Source organism: Vespa crabro, chromosome 18 (genome assembly GCF_910589235.1).
Source record: "Vespa crabro chromosome 18, iyVesCrab1.2, whole genome shotgun sequence".
Taxonomy (NCBI): domain Eukaryota; kingdom Metazoa; phylum Arthropoda; class Insecta; order Hymenoptera; family Vespidae; genus Vespa; species Vespa crabro.
In genome coordinates, this window is record NC_060972.1 from 3,926,073 (window position 1) to 3,946,287 (window position 20,215).

General features: G+C 26.5%; 1 protein-coding gene across 24 annotated transcripts; it reads left to right on the forward strand.

Moving 5' to 3' along the window:
- The first annotated feature begins 96 nt into the window (after nt 1-96).
- Nucleotides 97-19,682, forward strand: LOC124430471 (inositol hexakisphosphate and diphosphoinositol-pentakisphosphate kinase 2). Of its 24 annotated transcripts, none has more exons than XM_046977091.1 (30): nt 97-231; nt 343-450; nt 4,979-5,179; nt 5,259-5,399; nt 5,558-5,648; nt 5,825-5,991; nt 6,088-6,380; nt 6,467-6,661; nt 6,733-6,819; nt 6,887-7,075; nt 7,175-7,272; nt 7,628-7,765; nt 8,184-8,213; nt 8,805-9,039; nt 9,104-9,312; nt 9,378-9,604; nt 9,700-9,836; nt 9,934-10,048; nt 10,204-10,443; nt 10,574-10,690; nt 10,840-11,015; nt 11,124-11,272; nt 12,053-12,100; nt 14,372-14,722; nt 15,728-15,958; nt 16,292-16,553; nt 16,836-16,927; nt 16,993-17,104; nt 17,194-17,556; nt 17,757-19,682. In XM_046977091.1, the coding sequence occupies exons 1-30, from the start codon at nt 199-201 to the stop codon at nt 18,202-18,204; spliced, it is 5,283 nt and encodes a 1,760-aa protein (XP_046833047.1). In that variant the 5' UTR covers nt 97-198; the 3' UTR covers nt 18,205-19,682. The 24 variants fall into 24 exon arrangements, with proteins under 24 accessions (XP_046833047.1, XP_046833048.1, XP_046833028.1 ...); XM_046977092.1 differs by having other exon boundaries at nt 15,770-15,958; XM_046977072.1 differs by having other exon boundaries at nt 14,372-15,958.
- The last annotated feature ends 533 nt before the right edge of the window (nt 19,683-20,215 follow it).

Genomic DNA, 20,215 nt, shown 5'->3' on the forward strand with positions numbered 1-20,215 from the left:
AACCTAATTGTGGAACGCATCCACATTGATTGGCAATTCCATTGTTATACCGGTGGTCCCACTACGAACGAAATAGATACTGTAAAATCTTCGGTAAATAAGTAAAACGAGTTAGTCGACGTTTAATGTACTTATTTGATAATTAAATTATCTAAGATAAGTAGTGCAGTCTTTTTTATCAATGAAACTTCATCTGACATGTCTTACACTGAATTGGAACATGGTTATCAGGCAAGTAAATGTTAACATATATTTGCAATACAAATTTTTCAGTGAAATATATATCTTTTTAACATAAAATAAAATATTAATATAATATTTTTTTCAATAACTCTTTTATAGGGTCTACGGAGTGCAAGCCGACCTATATTTTATGTAGGCGATATCAATTCTGTACAATCTAATCTTATTGGCCCTGTTGCATCTTCTATTTATCGATCATCAAAAAGAGTAAGCAATAATTATTATGATATACTAAATTTTAATATTCACTTAGATAATCTCACTTAATAAAAATGATGTGTTTATTTTAATCACTACTATAGTTGAATTTTGTTTTTTATTGTTGCGCATGTAATAGATAAATTTGTTTATTATTTGCATTTCATGTTTTTTTTATATGTCACAGTGTTTTTAGTCTTTTAGTATTATATTTATTTGTTTAAAGATTATAAATTAAAATATCTTAATATCAAATGAATAAATAAATAAATATTATATTTGTTATTATTGAGGATTAAAATAAGTATACAATATGCATTTAGTTTTTTCGGTATATAGGTATTAAAAAGAATAAAACTTATATAATGCTAATTTGTAAATTAATTTATGTAAAAATATATGTATACTTACAAAGAGTAAAAACATGAGATAATTTAATAATGTAATCTCCATATTTATATGTAACACTTATAGCAAACATTATATAAAAATATATTTTTTTTAATGTATGTAGATCTTTTTATTATTTATTGCTTGTTACATAGCGAAAATTCACAACATAATGAACAGTGTTCACTTAGGGAGTGTCCAATCATCCAAAAATAGAATACCCACTACTCACTTTGTATTTTTGGTTATTTTATGCATAGCATGTTAATGCGTGGTTTTAGTTGAAGTCTTTACATTTTTTCATTATAGTGCTATATAAAAAAGTATTCATTGAAAAAAATTTCCATAGTGTATTCCATAGTGTTATTATTATCAAGATATCAAATTTTACTAATGGAAAACTGCTATACAGTACAAATATCATATATATATATATTTATCAAATAATAGTAACATAGAAACTAAATGAATTGATTTTATAATTATATTATCAATATTTTTTGAGTGATATCATCTATTTTTTTGTTTCTATTAGGTATTTTTATATTAAATCTTTAATTAACTTATTATCTATGCATGCACTAACTTTAATATTAAACATTGTAATAAAACAACAGATTTAAATTTATAAACAAATTGGAATTACATATTTTTTTTACAGTAAATCTATATGAATTGATGTATGATCTATAATATGTATGAATAACTGTATATTCAACTTTATTCTTACAATGGAAACTATAAATCCTTCTATGTCTATCGTTTCAACTTCTGAAGTATTTCCTGAAGTATACATTGTTGATAATGAAGCAGAACCATATTGGCTAATAATGATGGTAGAGTTTTTTATTTCGATTATAATTTAAATTTGCATTATTTATAACATGTATTTGGTCTTGTAATTGTTAAATGCGTGATGTCTACTAATATATGTTATGTATTATAAAAAGAATGTAACATATCTAATTCATTTGATTTGCTTGTAGAATTATATGTTATTAGTTTCAGAAAGTCAAAATTTTATATATATATATATATATATATATATATATATATATATATATATATATATGTATATATATATATACATAACATTAACTTTGTCTATCTCAATACAGTAAAACATACATATATATAAATCATAATTCGTGTAATTTTATTTTTCTGTTATATACTAAATTAATTATAATACACAGTTTTTGAGAGTGGCATGTTAAAATATCTCATTTTATTTTTTCTGTTATCAGTGTGTATTATGTACTTTTGAATTACTAACCAAGGTTTATGATATTTGTATAGTTAGCAAAGATAGATAAAGCCTTTATCATATGTACTTATTTGAAGAATATTCATGTATCAATGTAGTTAAAGTTTTCCTGTTAAGGCAGTTATTTTAAAGCATTTGTATATATATCCCGGCAATTGTAAAAGATTAGAAATTATTTAATATATTAAATGTCTGTTAGAAACGTTCAATCTATAAAAATATATCGATGTTATCATTTCTATAAAGAGATATCTCTTACCGAAAAATATTATCTAATTACTTATAAGAGAAATATAGATAAGCTTCATAAGTAAACTAGATATAAAATGACTATTTAATCTTCATTAGCTTATAAACTTTAAAATGAAATTAAACAGATCTATGAGTTTAGTAATGCAGAGATTTGATGACTGCAATATTTCAACGGTATGTTCATTTTATGAATTGTGAATAACACATAATGAAATTTCCAGAACTTTTAATCTATATGTGTGTAATGCAACACAAATAAATTCATAATCATAAGTAATACATAAATATAATTTTTTCCAAGATTTATGTTTCTAGTATACTTGATATCTATTATCATTTGACTTCTTTTTCTTTCGTTGGTACTTGTGCATCTTTCATTTATTAAACAATAGAAGAAAAGAGTTACATATCTTCATCTCATTAAAAAATATTATTAGTATACTTTTCATAAAGCATCTGCCATATGTACTCAACTGTATAATTACAAATTGTATCTGCTATCATTTTACATAATAATTCATTCTGTTGTATTTTACACACCATTACCATCTAATGATAAATAGAACTATAGTAATAGTATGAGTGTTATTAGCTGAATCATGGATTAGTACTACATTGATCGCGTACGATCTACCGTCTACTTCTCGACAATCGTAATAATATCGAAGTATTCGAATGTTTTAATTTTAACATGGTTATATTTACAATCATGTCTATTAAACAAAATTTATGGAATGCTTTTAATACAACTTTTAAAGTTACATTAAAATGAAGTAATATTTAACTTATAAAGATTATATTAAATTAATAGATAAAACAAGGAAAATTTTTTATTGATTAAATTAAGTTTAAAAATAACTGTTTTTAATGACATATATAAAATTGAAATTTAAATATAACACTAAAGATTGATAAAATAAAATCATTAAAAGAAATAAGATAATAATAAATAGATAAAGGTATAAAGTAAATACAAAAACTTTCTTCAATTCTCAGAAGAATGAAGTCATATGATAGTGATCTGTTCTAACTATACATATAGTGAGTGAGTAAATAACCAAGTAAACTATCTTTTATTATCAATTTAATATTTGTTAAAACGTGGAAACTATTTATTTTTGAAACTATTATAAATAAATATTGTTTTATGATTTAATACTTATTATACATAGTTTTTTTTATTTCTGGCTAATATACAAAACATTCCAATACACGTCAATTTCAATCTACCTATGTGTATCAAATTTATTATAACTCATTTTAAGTGTGTGTTACAAACATATAAAAGAGTTTTTTAACAACGCAAGTATTGTTGAATAGTATCCAAACATTTCAAGAAATAAAATTCTTATTCTTGGAAAAAAATACTATATTTGAAAATTATCTGTGGATTGGTGAAAAAGCTTTTCTGAATAAAAAATAATGGAATGGACGTGGCTAAAGGATTGGTGGCGTTTAAAAAAATGGCGTTATTACAACCATGGAATAGACGCCGAATCAATATCAGGCATTCAAGATGTTACTGATTTGGATACTTGCTGTTACTGCGATGAATGTTTTGTAGGTTGCAAATATGCAATTTAATAATGAGATTCTGCTTATTTCAATCACATATCAATGCATTATACTAATGTTAAAATGTACATGTTCATATAAATAAGACCATTTTTAAACAAAACTACTATATTATTAATATATAATATATTATTGTTTGATTTTAATGGTATTCTTATTTATATTTACTTTTTTACTTTCAAATGAAAAAATAGAAGATATATATATATATATATATATATATATATATATCTTTATATATATACATATATGTATATATACATATATATACACATTATAAAATATACTTGATATAGTTTATAGTAATTCTTATTTTGTTTAGTAACCTTCTATGTCCTTCAGTTCAATATATTTCTATTTTGTTCTTAAAATATGTTTTATGTATAATTTATCAATACTTACATGATTTAATCAGATTAATATTTTAACATATACTAAAATATGAATCATTAGATCATAGTAATATCGCATGTTTTAATCATTGCACATGCACATGAAAATTTGAAAGGAAAGCAGATAGTGTTCTGTGACAGACATATGTTTTCCTTTTTATGTAGGCAATAACACATGTGATCAACCTGTAAATTTCTTATGTAATTAAGTGGAAAAGAATAATCAAAATAAATAATAGAATGAGTAATAGTCCACGATATGATGAAACTAGCCTCGATCAAAATACTGGTGACGAACCCAGCTTTTTGACCTGTCTAAAGGCGTACTGGGTGAGCACTGTTTAAGACAATCTTTATAGAAAATTTATTTCAGTAGCATTGGCAGATAATAAACAAGCTTGTAGTACAATCAGCAATGTATTAATATTTATATTAATGTATAGATATTATGTTTTTAAATATATTTATATAATAGAACCACTCTCTGTTTATAAAGCTATGCTGAAATGTTATTAAATAACGTTGCTTGCTTTTCACACCACATGCACATACATATATCCATATACATATATTTACGTATTTTTTTATTTTTTAGTTTATCTTTAAGTACTTTTTCCATATGTATATTAAAATATCCTAAATATTTATTTTTATGTTATAGGCCGAACTGTCAGAAGGTTGTGGTAATGATGATGCGTGTATGGGAGGTACTGATCTTGAAGGAGAAGGGAAACAAGTTCTGGTTGGCATATGTGCAATGGCTAAAAAATCTCAGAGTAAACCGATGAAAGAAATTTTAACACGACTTGAAGAGTTTGAATATATTAAGATTGTTGTATTTCCAGAAGAAGTTATTTTAAAAGTAATATTTTTTAATTTACATATTTTTCAAGACATATCTTTATAAATATAAGTGAAATCATATGTTTCTTATTTCATAGGAATCAGTAGAAGATTGGCCCATAGTTGATTGTTTAATAAGTTTTCATAGCAAAGGATTTCCTCTTGATAAAGCTATTAATTATGCTGATCTTCGAAATCCTTTCATAATTAATAATCTTCCAATGCAATATGACATTCAAGTAAGTAAATATATATGTTTATAAAATCTCTTATCTTCAAATAAAATTCTATTATATAAACTTAATATAAAAAATAAAATTATTTGATAAAGAATAATAATAAACATATGTATTCTATTTCTCTTAAAAAATCTTTTAATAGAATTTATATTATTTAGGATCGTAGAAGAGTCTATGCTATACTGGAAAGTGAGGGTATAGAAATTCCACGGTATGCTGTATTAGACAGAGATTCTGCTGATCCGAAACGTGAGTAACATTTTACCTAGTGCTTATATTTTACTTTTACATGCTTTAAATGTATTTTTTCTTTTTAAGTTGTTACCATTGTTGTTTTATCCTATTTTATACTATTATGCATTATTAATATTATTTATATTGTATTTATATGTAAATATACAGTTTTTGACATGCAAAAAACAAAGAACCCTTTCCAGATCACGAGTTAGTTGAATCCGAGGATCATGTTGAGGTCAATGGGGTTATTTTTAACAAACCTTTTGTGGAGAAGCCTGTATCAGCTGAAGATCATAACATTTATATTTATTATCCAACATCTGCTGGTGGAGGTAGTCAAAGATTATTTAGAAAAGTACGTATATATATATATATATTCAACAATCTTGATGTACTTTAATTTATAATATATATTAATAATTCATAAATATTTTATATATATTTAATGTAGATAGGAAGCCGTAGTAGTGTGTACTCTCCAGAATCTCGAGTTCGAAAAACAGGCTCTTATATTTATGAAGATTTTATGCCCACTGATGGTACAGATGTAAAAGTATATACTGTTGGACCTGATTATGCACATGCAGAAGCTAGAAAAAGTCCAGCATTAGATGGTAAAGTTGAAAGAGATTCAGAAGGCAAAGAAATTCGTTATCCTGTTATATTGAGTAATGCTGAGAAATTAATAAGTAGGAAAGTTTGCTTGGCCTTTAAACAAACAGTTTGTGGTTTTGATTTATTAAGGTATTTATACGAATAAATATTTTATCATATAAATATTTTTTCATATTATATTTTTTTTTTTATAATAATAATTGTAATATTTATAGAGCAAATGGACAGTCATTTGTTTGTGATGTTAATGGATTTAGTTTTGTAAAAAATTCCAATAAATATTATGATGATTGTGCAAAGATATTGGGAAATATGATATTAAGAGAATTAGCACCAACTTTACATATTCCATGGAGTGTGCCATTTCAGTTAGATGATCCACCTATAGTACCAACTACATTTGGCAAAATGTACATTTTATTTTTAATTATATTTATGGACAATAAATATATAGACGTATAATAAATATTTAATTTTTTAGGATGGAATTACGTTGCGTTGTGGCAGTCATAAGGCATGGTGATAGAACACCAAAGCAAAAAATGAAAGTAGAAGTTCGTCATCCTAAGTAAGTATATCATAATATTATCACGAACATTGTATCAATAGTACCAATAAACAAATAAATTTGACAGATTTTTCGAGATATTTGCAAAGTATGATGGTTACAAACATGGTCATGTAAAATTGAAACGACCAAAACAATTACAAGAAATATTGGATACTGCACGTAGTTTGTTAGCAGAAATACAGCATCGTGCAGCAGGTCCTGAATTAGAAGAGAAGCAAGGAAAATTAGAACAATTAAAAAGTGTACTAGAAATGTAAGTAATAGTATAAATTTTTCTTTTTTTTCTATTCAAAGAATTTCGATTCCATAATCATTATTTGAAATTATAATTTATAATATAATGTTTATGTAGGTATGGTCATTTTTCTGGCATAAATCGTAAAGTACAAATGAAGTATCAACCACGTGGAAGACCAAGGGGAAGTTCTTCCGACGATGGTAACAATCATAGTATGCTTCTTTTATTCATTATGTCACTTAGGTAGAATCATTATACGTTTTTATACCTCTTCTACATAAATCCGTGATTATGAAAGTGGTATAGCTAATCAAAACAATTTTAAGAATAATATATAAAAGAGAAAGAGAGAGAGAGAGACAAAGAGGGAGAAAGAGAGAGACAAAATATCATAATCACTAGCTCAAATATTATTAACAAAGTGATATATAAACATTGAAATAATTTTATGTGTTGTAGTACTGATAGTTCGTATTTAAGTTCTTTGATATCGTTTTATATAATCAATACAACATCAATATTACTTTATAAATCGATTCTTTTTTTTTTTTTTTTTATATATATTAGATCGACTAGGAGAACCATCTCTTGTTCTAATACTTAAATGGGGCGGTGAATTAACACCAGCTGGACGTATTCAAGCCGAAGAACTAGGAAGAATATTTCGCTGCATGTACCCTGGTGGTCAAGGTAGACACCTTAGTGGTTCGTATCGTATATTCATTTGCTCATCATATATGCTTATTTATTAAGTTGGATATATAATATCGAAAATATTATTTATGAATTTTTATTATTTTCCTGCACTTTAGCCATACATGCTCATATAAATATGGAATTACTGGATTGAAGCAAATGTTGAAAAAGTTTGTTGTGTGTACATAGTTAAATTAATTAACTTTTTTACATGAACAGTAGTTATATTATACATCGATTTTTTTCTTTTTTTTTTTCTATATTCACCATTAATATCAATTCATAAAACATTATTAAATATATATATATATATAAAATATTATATATTAATTATTATAACTCTAATGCCTTCATTATTAATTATGAGAGATAATATTTTTCTATGATACAAATATTGATTCATAGATAATTTTGAATATTATTTCAGAGGAAGACACAGAGATGTTACCAAATCACGGTAACTTTTTATTCTGTACCCATGCTTGTTTGTAGTTGTATGTAGATATTACATATAATTGTTATGCTTAGAAATAGCTTCCCGCAAAATCAATGCCACCAATAGAATATTCTTATAAAGAATATGTTTTTAATTTTTTTATAATAAAATATTTATACAATAAGATAAATATTATTATTACGTGGCATTGTTTTCAGCATTATGTGTTTTAATAATGGAAGTATATAACTATGCTAAATGCTTTCCTTTCATAACACAGAGTAATTAGTTTTTATTCACATATGGTCATCTAAATTACGTGTACCATTCTTATGTAATTAATTATTTTATAATAATAATTTAAATTCGACATACTTCAAAATTTGTTATTAGAACTAGTTACATACAGTTTTTTTTTTTAACATAATGGTTCGTGTATGATTTAACTACATAACTCATGTTTTTATCAAACTATAGTATATTTCAGTAATTAAATAAAAAATATGATCATTGTCTATGAATATGATTATTAAGAAAAAAAAAAATATATATATATGTACAACAATTTTATTGAAAGCATGATCATTAATGAATCAAACATGTTTTATATAGGTGAATATGCTGGAGCTCAAGGATTAGGTTTACTTCGTCTTCATTCTACATTTCGTCATGATTTAAAGATATATGCTAGTGATGAAGGAAGAGTTCAGATGACTGCAGCTGCTTTTGCAAAGGGATTACTTGCATTAGAGGGTGAACTTACCCCAATTTTAGTGCAAATGGTTAAAAGTGCAAACACAAATGGACTGCTTGATAACGATTGTGATAGTAGCAAATATCAAAATATGTAAGTTCATAATATTATCATTTATATAATATACACATACTAATAAATAAAATATATTTTGCAGGGTTAAAACTCGTTTACACGAATTATTACAACAAGATAGAGAATTCACTCGTGAGGATCGAGAACAAATTAATCCAGGAAATGCATTAAGTATTAATGCAGCCATGGATTTTGTTAAAAATCCTGTTAAATGTTGTCAACATGTTCATGCACTGATTCAAAAACTTATGGATATTGTACGCATAAAAAAGGATGATCCGAAGACAAAAGGTACATGCACTTCCATTTTTTTTTATAAATATTGCTTCCAAGATAAATAATTTTTATTATTTCAGATGCAATACTTTATCATGGAGAAACGTGGGAATTAATGGGACGTCGTTGGGGAAAAATAGAAAAAGACTTTTGTACAAAAAACAAAAGATTTGATATATCCAAAATTCCAGATATTTACGATTGCATTAAATATGACTTACAGCATAATAATCATACCTTACAATTTGATCATGCAGAAGAATTATATATTTATGCGAAATATCTTGCAGATATTGTTATACCTCAGGTAACTTTTCAAAAATATTTATATTATTTTTATTATATATTACTATTACAAATACATATTGAATCATTGTTTCTTTTTTTTTTTTTTTGTAATAGGAATATGGATTAACTGTACAAGAAAAGCTTACAATAGGTCAAGGTATTTGTACGCCTCTTTTAAAAAAAATAAGAGCTGATTTACAGAGAAATATTGAGGAGTCTGGAGAAGAAACAGTTAATAGATTAAATCCAAGGTATATGAAAGAATATATATATATATATATAAAATTTTGATAAAAATTATTATGTAACTTTGATTAAGTTTTCTATAATAATTTCTATTGTTTATAGATATTCCCATGGTGTTTCAAGTCCTGGTCGACACGTACGTACGAGACTATATTTTACAAGCGAAAGTCACGTACACTCTTTGCTTACCGTCTTGCGTTATGGTGGCTTGCTTGATGTAAGTGATACGTACGCATGCTTAAATAATAAGTTTGTGTATATGTATATTTCACTGTTAAATTAACATCCATTACATATATATATATACATATAAAATTTTTTAAATAATATTAATAAAAAAAATAAAATGTTTTCAATTTCCTATAATAATAGGTAGTAAAAGATGAACAATGGAGAAGAGCCATGGAGTATGTCAGTATGGTTTCTGAATTAAATTACATGTCACAAATTGTAGTTATGTTGTATGAAGATCCAACCAAAGATCCTAGTTCAGAAGAACGATTTCACGTTGAACTACATTTCAGTCCTGGTGTTAATTGTTGTGTTCAGAAAAATTTACCACCTGGACCAGGGTTTAGACCACATTCTCGCAATGAGAGTAGTCATAACATGGTAAATGGCATTGCTTTTTTTCTTCTCTCTCTCTCTCTCTCTCTCTCTCTCTTTCTCTCTCTATCTTTTTTTTTTAATATCATCAAAGAAGTATCAATATAATTTCGTATCTTTCCTGCTTTAATTTAAGGGAGAAAGTGGTGGCTCTGGACAGGATAGTGTATCACAATGCAGTACACGCATAGAAGAGGAAGACACTGAATTAAGCATTCTAGAGGATGAAATAATAAATCCACAAATACAAACTGTATGTTATTTAATTCATGTATAGGATGTTCATAAGATACTATTACTATAAGAATTAATTTATAAAAACTGTCAATTCGTACTTTATTTTTCAAGGTAGATATTTCATTGCAAATAAGTAATAATAAAATTTTTTTTTAATATTTGAAGGAAACTTCTCCTACTGTGGGAAATGATGTCGTAGATTCAACGTTAGATAGCCCTACGACTAGTAGAGGTATCGATATGATGGACTTGGATCCTAATATGATGGATGAACCATATGATAGTGGATTTTTACAAAGTTCCGCACCTATTCCGATTAGGCATGTAATGCGTATTATCAAGTTGGTTTTCTTCTGTTTTTTTTTTTTGTAATTTATGTATACATAAATGATTATCCTTAAAAATGTTCATCATTGTTTATAATTGAAATAACGATTGTTCTTTTAAAGTTCAAGAACAGTCGCTGGCCATGAAGCCGCAAGACTTGGTAGTCAATTAGCAGCTAGTCAAAGACAGAGACGTGAAAGAGAAGCAAGTGTTATGGTGGAACCACGTGCTCGAAGTTATGATCATCAACATCAAGAAAAGGCCGAAAAGGGTAAGCTTTCTTAATATAATGCTTGCAGTATAATTTGTCTTATAACATTAGATATTCACAATCAATTTTTATAAATTTTTTTCTACCGATATTTGAATAATCAATTTTTCATTCATATCACAATGATAGTGCGATGCTCTTTTAATGGTAAAAAAATTTAACGAATTTGTGATATATAACTACTGCATGAATATTAATTGTTACACATTTTTCATGTTTTTGCACATCACAAATTTTGTGTGTACTCATGTTGTCTATATTTAAAATCAATTAGAGAAAATTTCTTGTAAATTATGTATTTTTAATAATGTGATATATATATATATATATATATTATAAATATTATATATAGATATTTTAAAATTCAAATCATACGATTGTCTCTTTAATTATTACAATTAAATAGATTTTATTATAATAGTTCATTATAATGATCAAGATATTAAAAAAATATTATATAAAGTATCAATAAAATTAACAATTTTTTTACGATATTGATTTTATATATGCTACATAATCAATAATCAATTTCTATAATAATAATAATAGATAGTATATCGTACGCGTAAATTATAGATTAGATATATACATATTAGGCAGAGATGATTTATTTCTATTCTTAACGATATAAAACGAATATTTGAGAAGAAAAAATATCAGGAATTTTTCGAAACGAATTTAAATAAAATAGGTTTATTTTTAATTATTTTTTTGGATTATATAACATTTTTTGACATTGATGTGACAATGTCTTGTGTGTTCCTATGTCTTATTTTGTAGCTGCGGACAAGCTGCAGTATCAGAGCTTGGACGCGGTCAACAAAGAAGGTATGTCATTTTACCTTCCTCTCGTTATCTTCGTAAATCATTGTGTATAGTACTAGTATAGTCATTACAACATTTAATGAACAACAATTTCATTTTCCATCAATATATGTTGTATATAAGGATGGACCATTAGAAATAAAACACTTTAATATTTAATTTACATTTGAGTATGGAAAATAAAATCAATGAAATTTATATAACTGTTATTTTTTTTTTTTTTTTTTTTTTCATATTCCAATATAATTTAAATATTAAAGTGTTTTATTTCTAATAGCCTACCTTAATATATTATATTCTTTTTGTGGATTATGTAATATTTTGTTTATAATTATATAGATCATATGCCATACAGACAATAGATTTAAGAATAGAAAAGAATCTTCTGCTAGACATTATTAATTTTATGACAAATAATTTACTTTAAATAGAACATTCATAAGTTGTTCAAAAAAAAAAAAAAAAAAAGAAAAGAAAAGATAAAAAAATGTATGTTTGCACATACAGGTAGGTTTTGCAAACAATAGAATTAATTTTAAAATATCTCATGCAGTAGTCTTAACAAAATGAAATTACATTAAACGTCTTGTAGAAGGACTTTCATTTAATTTTTATTACATATTTTGATTTTACATTTACTATGATATCATGTGTTTTTTTTACATACTTACTATATATTACACATGCACACATTCACATTTTCCATTAGATTTATATTAAAATTTAACATATTATTTTTTACTTTCCATATATAGGAATAAGTACACGTATAAAAAAGAAATTATAAATTATTTTTAAGTTTTAAAACAACTATTTTTTTATTTATGTTATATATTTTATTTAGAAACATTTATATTTATTGTGTATATACATAAGATTTTGATTTTCAGTATGAGAACTTCTACATTATTAATTAGAGTACAACTATAGTATAACTCTTAATGTGTGGTATGGTGCTGTTCACTTATAAATTTTATCAGAATAAGTAGGCAGCAGTTCGAAATAACTCTTTGCTCAGTGATAGTTGTGCGCGTGGAAGCCAACTAATTCATTTAGGCAACTACTTGAACCATGCATGCATAGTGTGTTGTGGTTCATGTAGTTGTCTTCCTAATTCCTTTTTCCTAATTTCATAAACAAGTCCTAAATTAATTTATAACTTTTATACCATATAATATTTATTCATGGTGCTTTATATTTACATAAAATATAGCTCTATTATATAAAATGAATAGACATCATCAGTACACGGCATGATATAATTTAATGAAAATAATTAAAAAAAAAAAAAAAAAAAAAAAAAACGCTTATAAAATAAGAAGAAAATATTTTTCTTCTGTTTTTTTTTCCTTTTTTTTCTCTTTTTCTTTTCTTTTCTTTTTTTAATTTCTAATAATTTCTAATAATTGATATCATATTCTTATGCATAATCGTAATTGTTGCTTGTTACTGTCTTTGTTATTACTAATTATATTTTTGTTATCTTGTGTCTCCTTTTAATATCTCTTCTCAAACATAATTGCACTAACGTTTTGTTTATTAACAATTGTGTTTTTATTATTGGGTCAATTTATGTATCTTCTCGTAAATTAAAAAATTTATATAATTTATCAATCCTATATTTGATACGAATCATTATTTATTATTGTCTAAAAAAAAAATTGTTTATAAAATAAATTAAATGGTAGTAGATATTATATTGATTATAACTATTGATGTTTGGTTGGCTTGCTGGTTGCATGGTTATCGTATTTCTTATGTGTCATAATATTGACATGCACACATACTACACTTACTATTTCTTTTACTTTAATTTTGGCAGTGAATCTTCTGATAAAAGAAAAAGAAAAAGAAAAAAAAAAGAGAAACAATATTTACGGCTGTTTATGCTTATAAAACAGATATCAAATAGTTCAATTATTTTTCAAATATCAAATAGTTCAATTGTTTGACAAATATCAATAGTTCAATTATTTATAAACATAAAAAATATAAAATTTCAATATCTTTTATTAATTATCAATTTAAATATACATATATAAAGACTGCTGCCAACAGTAATGCTTATCTATCTTTCTTCTTTGGTGCTGGGTTTTTAATTGTCTATTTCTTTCTTTTTTCCCTCCTTTGTACCTTGTCCTAATGCAACATCATCATCTCTAATCTTGATAATAAAATTTAATGACTTCATATTAATATTATTTCATTTTCAATCATGCAAAAAATTTATATTAAAATAAAACTGTACAAAACAAAAACAAAAAAAAAAAAAAGAAAAAACAGAACATTCAAATTACTATAAAAACACTTTGAATGTGCCTGTGTACCTGGGACAGCCTATAGCTTTACCACACTCAGTTAGCTCACCAGAATTACCTATTCCTTGTGTTCAAACTTCCATCCCAATTTCACCTCCTTTGATAACCGTACATGATATTCCTTTAGCTTCACCTATCAATTATAATTATAAAAAAAACACAAGTGCACCATCTCCACCGAAAGATCTATTAATGTCAGATCTTGATAGCTATCATCTTTCTTCTGTGAATCAGGAACAATTGAAAAACAAGAAAACACATGGAGGTTTCCATACAGAGATAATTCTACCTAATATTAAAGTGGATGGTGAGTCAAATGATTTTGATCCTATGTCAGAATCTCCGTCAATGGTTAATTCTTCTTCTTTATCACTCTCTTCTCATAATAATTTATGTCCCATAGGAACAACAATTTCGACTGTTAATGTTGCAAATCCAGTTGAAAATACTAATGATTTTAAACGGTCACGATCTTTATCACCTTGCCCTACGAGATGTCTTTGTTATAATTGTAATGTCTCCGAGTTGATTTTACAGAGCAGAGATCTTCCACCTTTAGAACGTTCTAACTTTAGGACCTATTTTGTACGATCTCTTTCTCATAAATTCTTTAATTGTTCCTGTTATACGTTGGCTAATATATGGCAAAACTTATCGCCAAATCTATCACAATGTTCTTCTTGTTGTGACATAATTTCTTCGACCGATAGTCTCGCACAAAATCGTGGTCAGTTTCTAAATCCTTCGTGTTCTTTAGTCCATCTTGCATCTCACTCTAATCAGAAAATATATAAAAAGCATTATTTAATTCCCATTTCACCAGATAAACAAACGTCTAATTCGCAATCTCCTACTGGATCACCATCCAAGTGTAATTGCATTTTTTCACAAAGACACTATCTAAGAAGAGATAGTCATGGTACGGATTTATCAATGTTGAATGAAATGAAAAGAACACCAACAGAGGAATCTATTTCTTATGTATTGAGAAGATCAAACTCATGTCCAAACATAATAACAAGATTTAATTTAGAAGTTTTAGTATCTCATTCTGACCCTCATAATTACCTTGGCAACAATAGTTCTTCCATATCCCATTGTCCTCAGAATCGCAGGCGATATTCTTGTTCTGATACAAAAAAACAAAATGTCTCACAGCACTTGATAGACAATGGTATTCTGCATGGTCATGTTCACAGTAACAATAGTCACTACCATGAATCCTCTCATTGCAAATCAAATAACCATGAGCCTAAGTGTCCACGTGCACCATTTTCCCAACTCCAGCCTCAACGATCCTTCTCATCCCCAGACACACGACCTTCGATCATTCAACCTGACCCTACCTGCACAGCAAGGCGCCACCGTCACAGTATCTCCGGACAGATGAGTTATTTCAAGCTGCTGGGATATAACGTTAGCAAGAAATTGACGGGCTCAGCAAACAGTCTCTTCAGTACTGCAGTAATCAGTGGATCTTCCAGTGCTCCGAATCTTAAAGATATGATTCCATCACATGCTATGATTCCGCAACATGTTGCTGGTAAGTATATATATATATGTATATATATATGTATGTATGTATGTATGTATGTATGTGTATATATATATATATATATATATATATATATATATATATATATACGTACTAACTATATATATAATTTTAAGAACAATTTTATTTAATAGTATTACTGTGTGCTCTAGAATGTATATTAAGTTTTTCCTACAGAATACAATAGGATAAGTACTTATCAATTTGATGTTGATCAAATGTTTTCCAATATTACTTAATATTTGAAAACTGATACTATATGTAATGAAAGATGTTATATAAAATATATAACGAAATATTTTCTTTTTTTACTTTTAATAGCAATAGAAGGTTTCGGCGGCGTTCCTCCGATAAGACCATTGGAAACACTCCATAATGCATTGTCTTTACGTCAATTGGATTCATTTCTTGAAATGATGACGAGTGCACCTTTGTTTCGAACTCCTGCTTCTTCACCTCCAAAATATCCATCACCTGGAGGCTCAGTCAATCCGAATCTTAATGTAGGAGGCATTAGTCGCGAGTACCAATCTTCTGACTTGGAAGCCGTCAGGTACTGTAAGAAATTAAATAATGTACCCTTGTGAGTATTGAATTCTTTTTATTTTTATTTAAGTTACTTCATATATATATATTATTTTATTGAATTATGTAACATTATATATCAATTATGTATTTAATCATGACAATGCATTTGTTATATTCTATAGTTATATACACATTTTATTGCTTACATTGTTTTAACTATGTATTACTATATTATATATGTAATATATATATATATATATATATATATATATATATATATAATTCTATTCTATTTTATTTAAATGTGTATTTGTGCCACTACATATTTTTGTAACAGGTATATCACACCAACTCCAATTCAATACAAATCTTGTGGTGATGGAGATACCTGTGACATCAGAAATCAACCATCACCCACAAGTCCAAATAGTAAGTATATATTTTTATAATGTCTATCATAAAAGAATAATTATTTTTTATAACATTAACTTTAGGTACAGGATGGAGTAGCGAACCACAATCATTTCTATCTTCCGAACCATCATCCCCTGCACCAACATCAACAGGAGAGTGCAGTATGTCTATCAGTCTAATCAGTAACGATGGGTGAGTATGTGTAAATATTTATATTTAAAATATCGTAGATAAATTTTTTATCGGGATAGAATGAATAAACCATAATGTTATATACATAGAGCACCATCGTACAGTGGAGCCCCAAAGTTTCCCACAACTCCGGGTCTTGATCTTGATTTCAATGATTTTTGTATGAATATAGATCAAGAGAATCACGAAGGTCGTGGTAGTGTTTCATATACAGATTATTATAGCAACGAAGACGGTCAAATCCGTAAAGGTCCATCTTATACGAGTACTACCCAAAAGACAGTTGTTTCATCGGATGATCTTCCTGTTGATACGGTTGATGACGACGAAGAACATACATTAACGTTGCGTCAAACCGAAGCACAGAAAAAGCAGGATGTTAAATTGTTATTCGAACAAGTAGAAAATCCTAATGCGACAAAATCAACTGTTGGTTATAAAAAAATAGGAAGGTAAATATTCTCTAACAGAGTTTATATGCAGAATATTTTTTTTGTTCACATACATATCTATTAATTTACGTGCTGTGATGCTAAAAATCATGTAACACTCGAAAAAGTTCCATTTAATTAAATTAATTTTATGCGTCTAAAATTGTCCTAGAAAATTCATGAATGAAATAAAAATAATAAATATTTTATTGTTTATTTAGATTTCGCGTTGAGAGTATGGAAATATCAGACGACGATGTTAGAATTAAAGAGCCTAGCAGTGCATGTTCATCTACGGATAAGAATAAATTACTTACATTGCAAAAAATGGAAATTACTAATACAGAGAGAGGCCCAACTCACAGAAATAAAGAGACCAGGCATAAAAGGAAGAATTTTTCACGATCGCAAAGCGTGTCTACGCCAAAAACTTTTGTTGCTAAATCTGATACAAATTTCAGTTTTAAATCTGTCAAATCTAAAGAAAGCTCCTTCTCAGCAATGACGGATAAAGATTTGGAGAAATGGAAATTAAGCTCAACCAAGTCAGATCCTTCTACCTCATGTACAGAAACTCAAAAAGAACCGATCCTAACTATGGCCAGTAGTTTAACAGATAGCCCTAGTGTAACTATTGGATTTGACATACAGGATAAAAAGAACGAATAGTTCCTCTAATATCTGTATTCTATATATTTTATCAATAATTCTAGAAAATTTTAATAGGATAAAAGGAAACGGAGTAATAATTTTAACTCTATATTTTTCTGAATACTCTATATGTGTTTTATGTTATATGACTTTTAATAGATATCATTAAACGAATAGATATACTTTTATGAATATTATCTGATATATAAACAATATCTCCTGATTTTAAATTGATGAATGTTAAATAATACATGCAAAACATATGAGTACTTAATCCCACCTAATTGCACCAAAGTAAAAGTGAAAAATTATCGTATATAAAAAGGAATATATTATATATGTAATAATTTCTTACGATAAAAATTTTTCATTTAAATTTTAAAACAATTCCGTAAGTATATGATTTATATTAGATATCAGTCGTATTACATTCTGTTGCATTATATTGTTATTGTTTAGAATGGTAATTAATGTAAAAACAGTAAAAAAAGAAAAGAGAAAAAAATCTCAAGTATTTTTAACTCATAAAATATAACTTATATTGGTTCGTTATTATTTTCGTATAACTGCGTTTATGTATTTATAAATATTTATTTAGAATGTAAAAATCCTTGTGCGCTTAAATGCTTGCAGTAATATTTTTTCTTACATCTTGTTATTAATCTTCTTTTAAAACAATATTTCCATAATAAATGAAATAAATATGAAACGATAGAGAGAGAGAGAGAGAGAGAGAGAGAGAGAGAGAGAGAGAGAGAGAGAGAGAGAGAGAGAGAGAGATGTGAAATAAAATATTTTTGTTATGAATGTTTTAAACTTCTTACTGTAATGTAAAGTGCAAGGATTAGATAGCATAAAAATATATATATATATATAGGTATAGCCATATATATTTAAAACTGTGGAAATATGCAGATAATTGATTGCAGTCCAGTACTTAAGGCGTACAAGTAATATCTGTGATTAGATAGCATGGAATTGATTTCTCCTTACAGTAAATATTTAATTTACTGTATGGATATTTCAGTTACTATTTTATCAACGTATATAATCAATAGTTCACTATATGTAAACGGCACTAACAAACAAATTTCTCTTCGTTAATAACAAATCTTAATTAACTGTAATTTCTAATTAAAATTTTTTTTTTTGTTTTTAACACATTATGTATATACTTACTAGTTTGATTTTTTAGAAGACTTAAAATTATTTCTAAGCTTCGGAATTAAATGGAAAAAAAAGAAAAAGGAAAAAAGAAAAAATAAACAATTAATAAAATATGCATAGAAACGCCATTTATAATAATCGTGAACAATTATTTCAATTAATATTAGATGAAAGGAGAAAAAAAAATAGTGAACCATCGTCAACGCGTATTTGTATAGATGTAAAATATAATAATAAAATATCAGAGGAATATCAAAATATGTATGTAAATGAAATAAAATATCTACGAGGAAAATAAATAAGAAAAAAAAAATAAATAAATAAATAAATGTATTCTCATTTTTTCATCTCTTTGAAATATATCCCTGAATATATATATATATATATATATATATATATATATATATATATATATATATATTTTCTGGGATCCTATATATCCTACATATATATATATGGATCTTTAAATCGTAATTAAAATTAGGTGAAAAGTTGGTATTGATGTCGTCCTATTTAACGGGATACTGTAACGAATCTATGTAATAACCATCGAAACGGTAAAACCCCCATGACAAAGTCGCATAATTTCGTACAGAGGCGTGACCCCTTTTGCGGGGTTCTCTGTTTCTATTGTTAGAGTAGCAAGAAAATCAGATCAAAGGAACACGTGCACTGCGGGGTATACTTATGCGATTGTCCTTGCGTCTCGTTTACATCGTCCCTTATGTTTGTCCCGATTTATCCGAATTTTTTCAATTGTAGGGGTGTTACACAATAATAATCCGCTAATATCCAGTTACGCGTTCCAAATGTCTCATTCAAATTCGATGTATTTATAGATATCAATAGAAATATCTGAAGA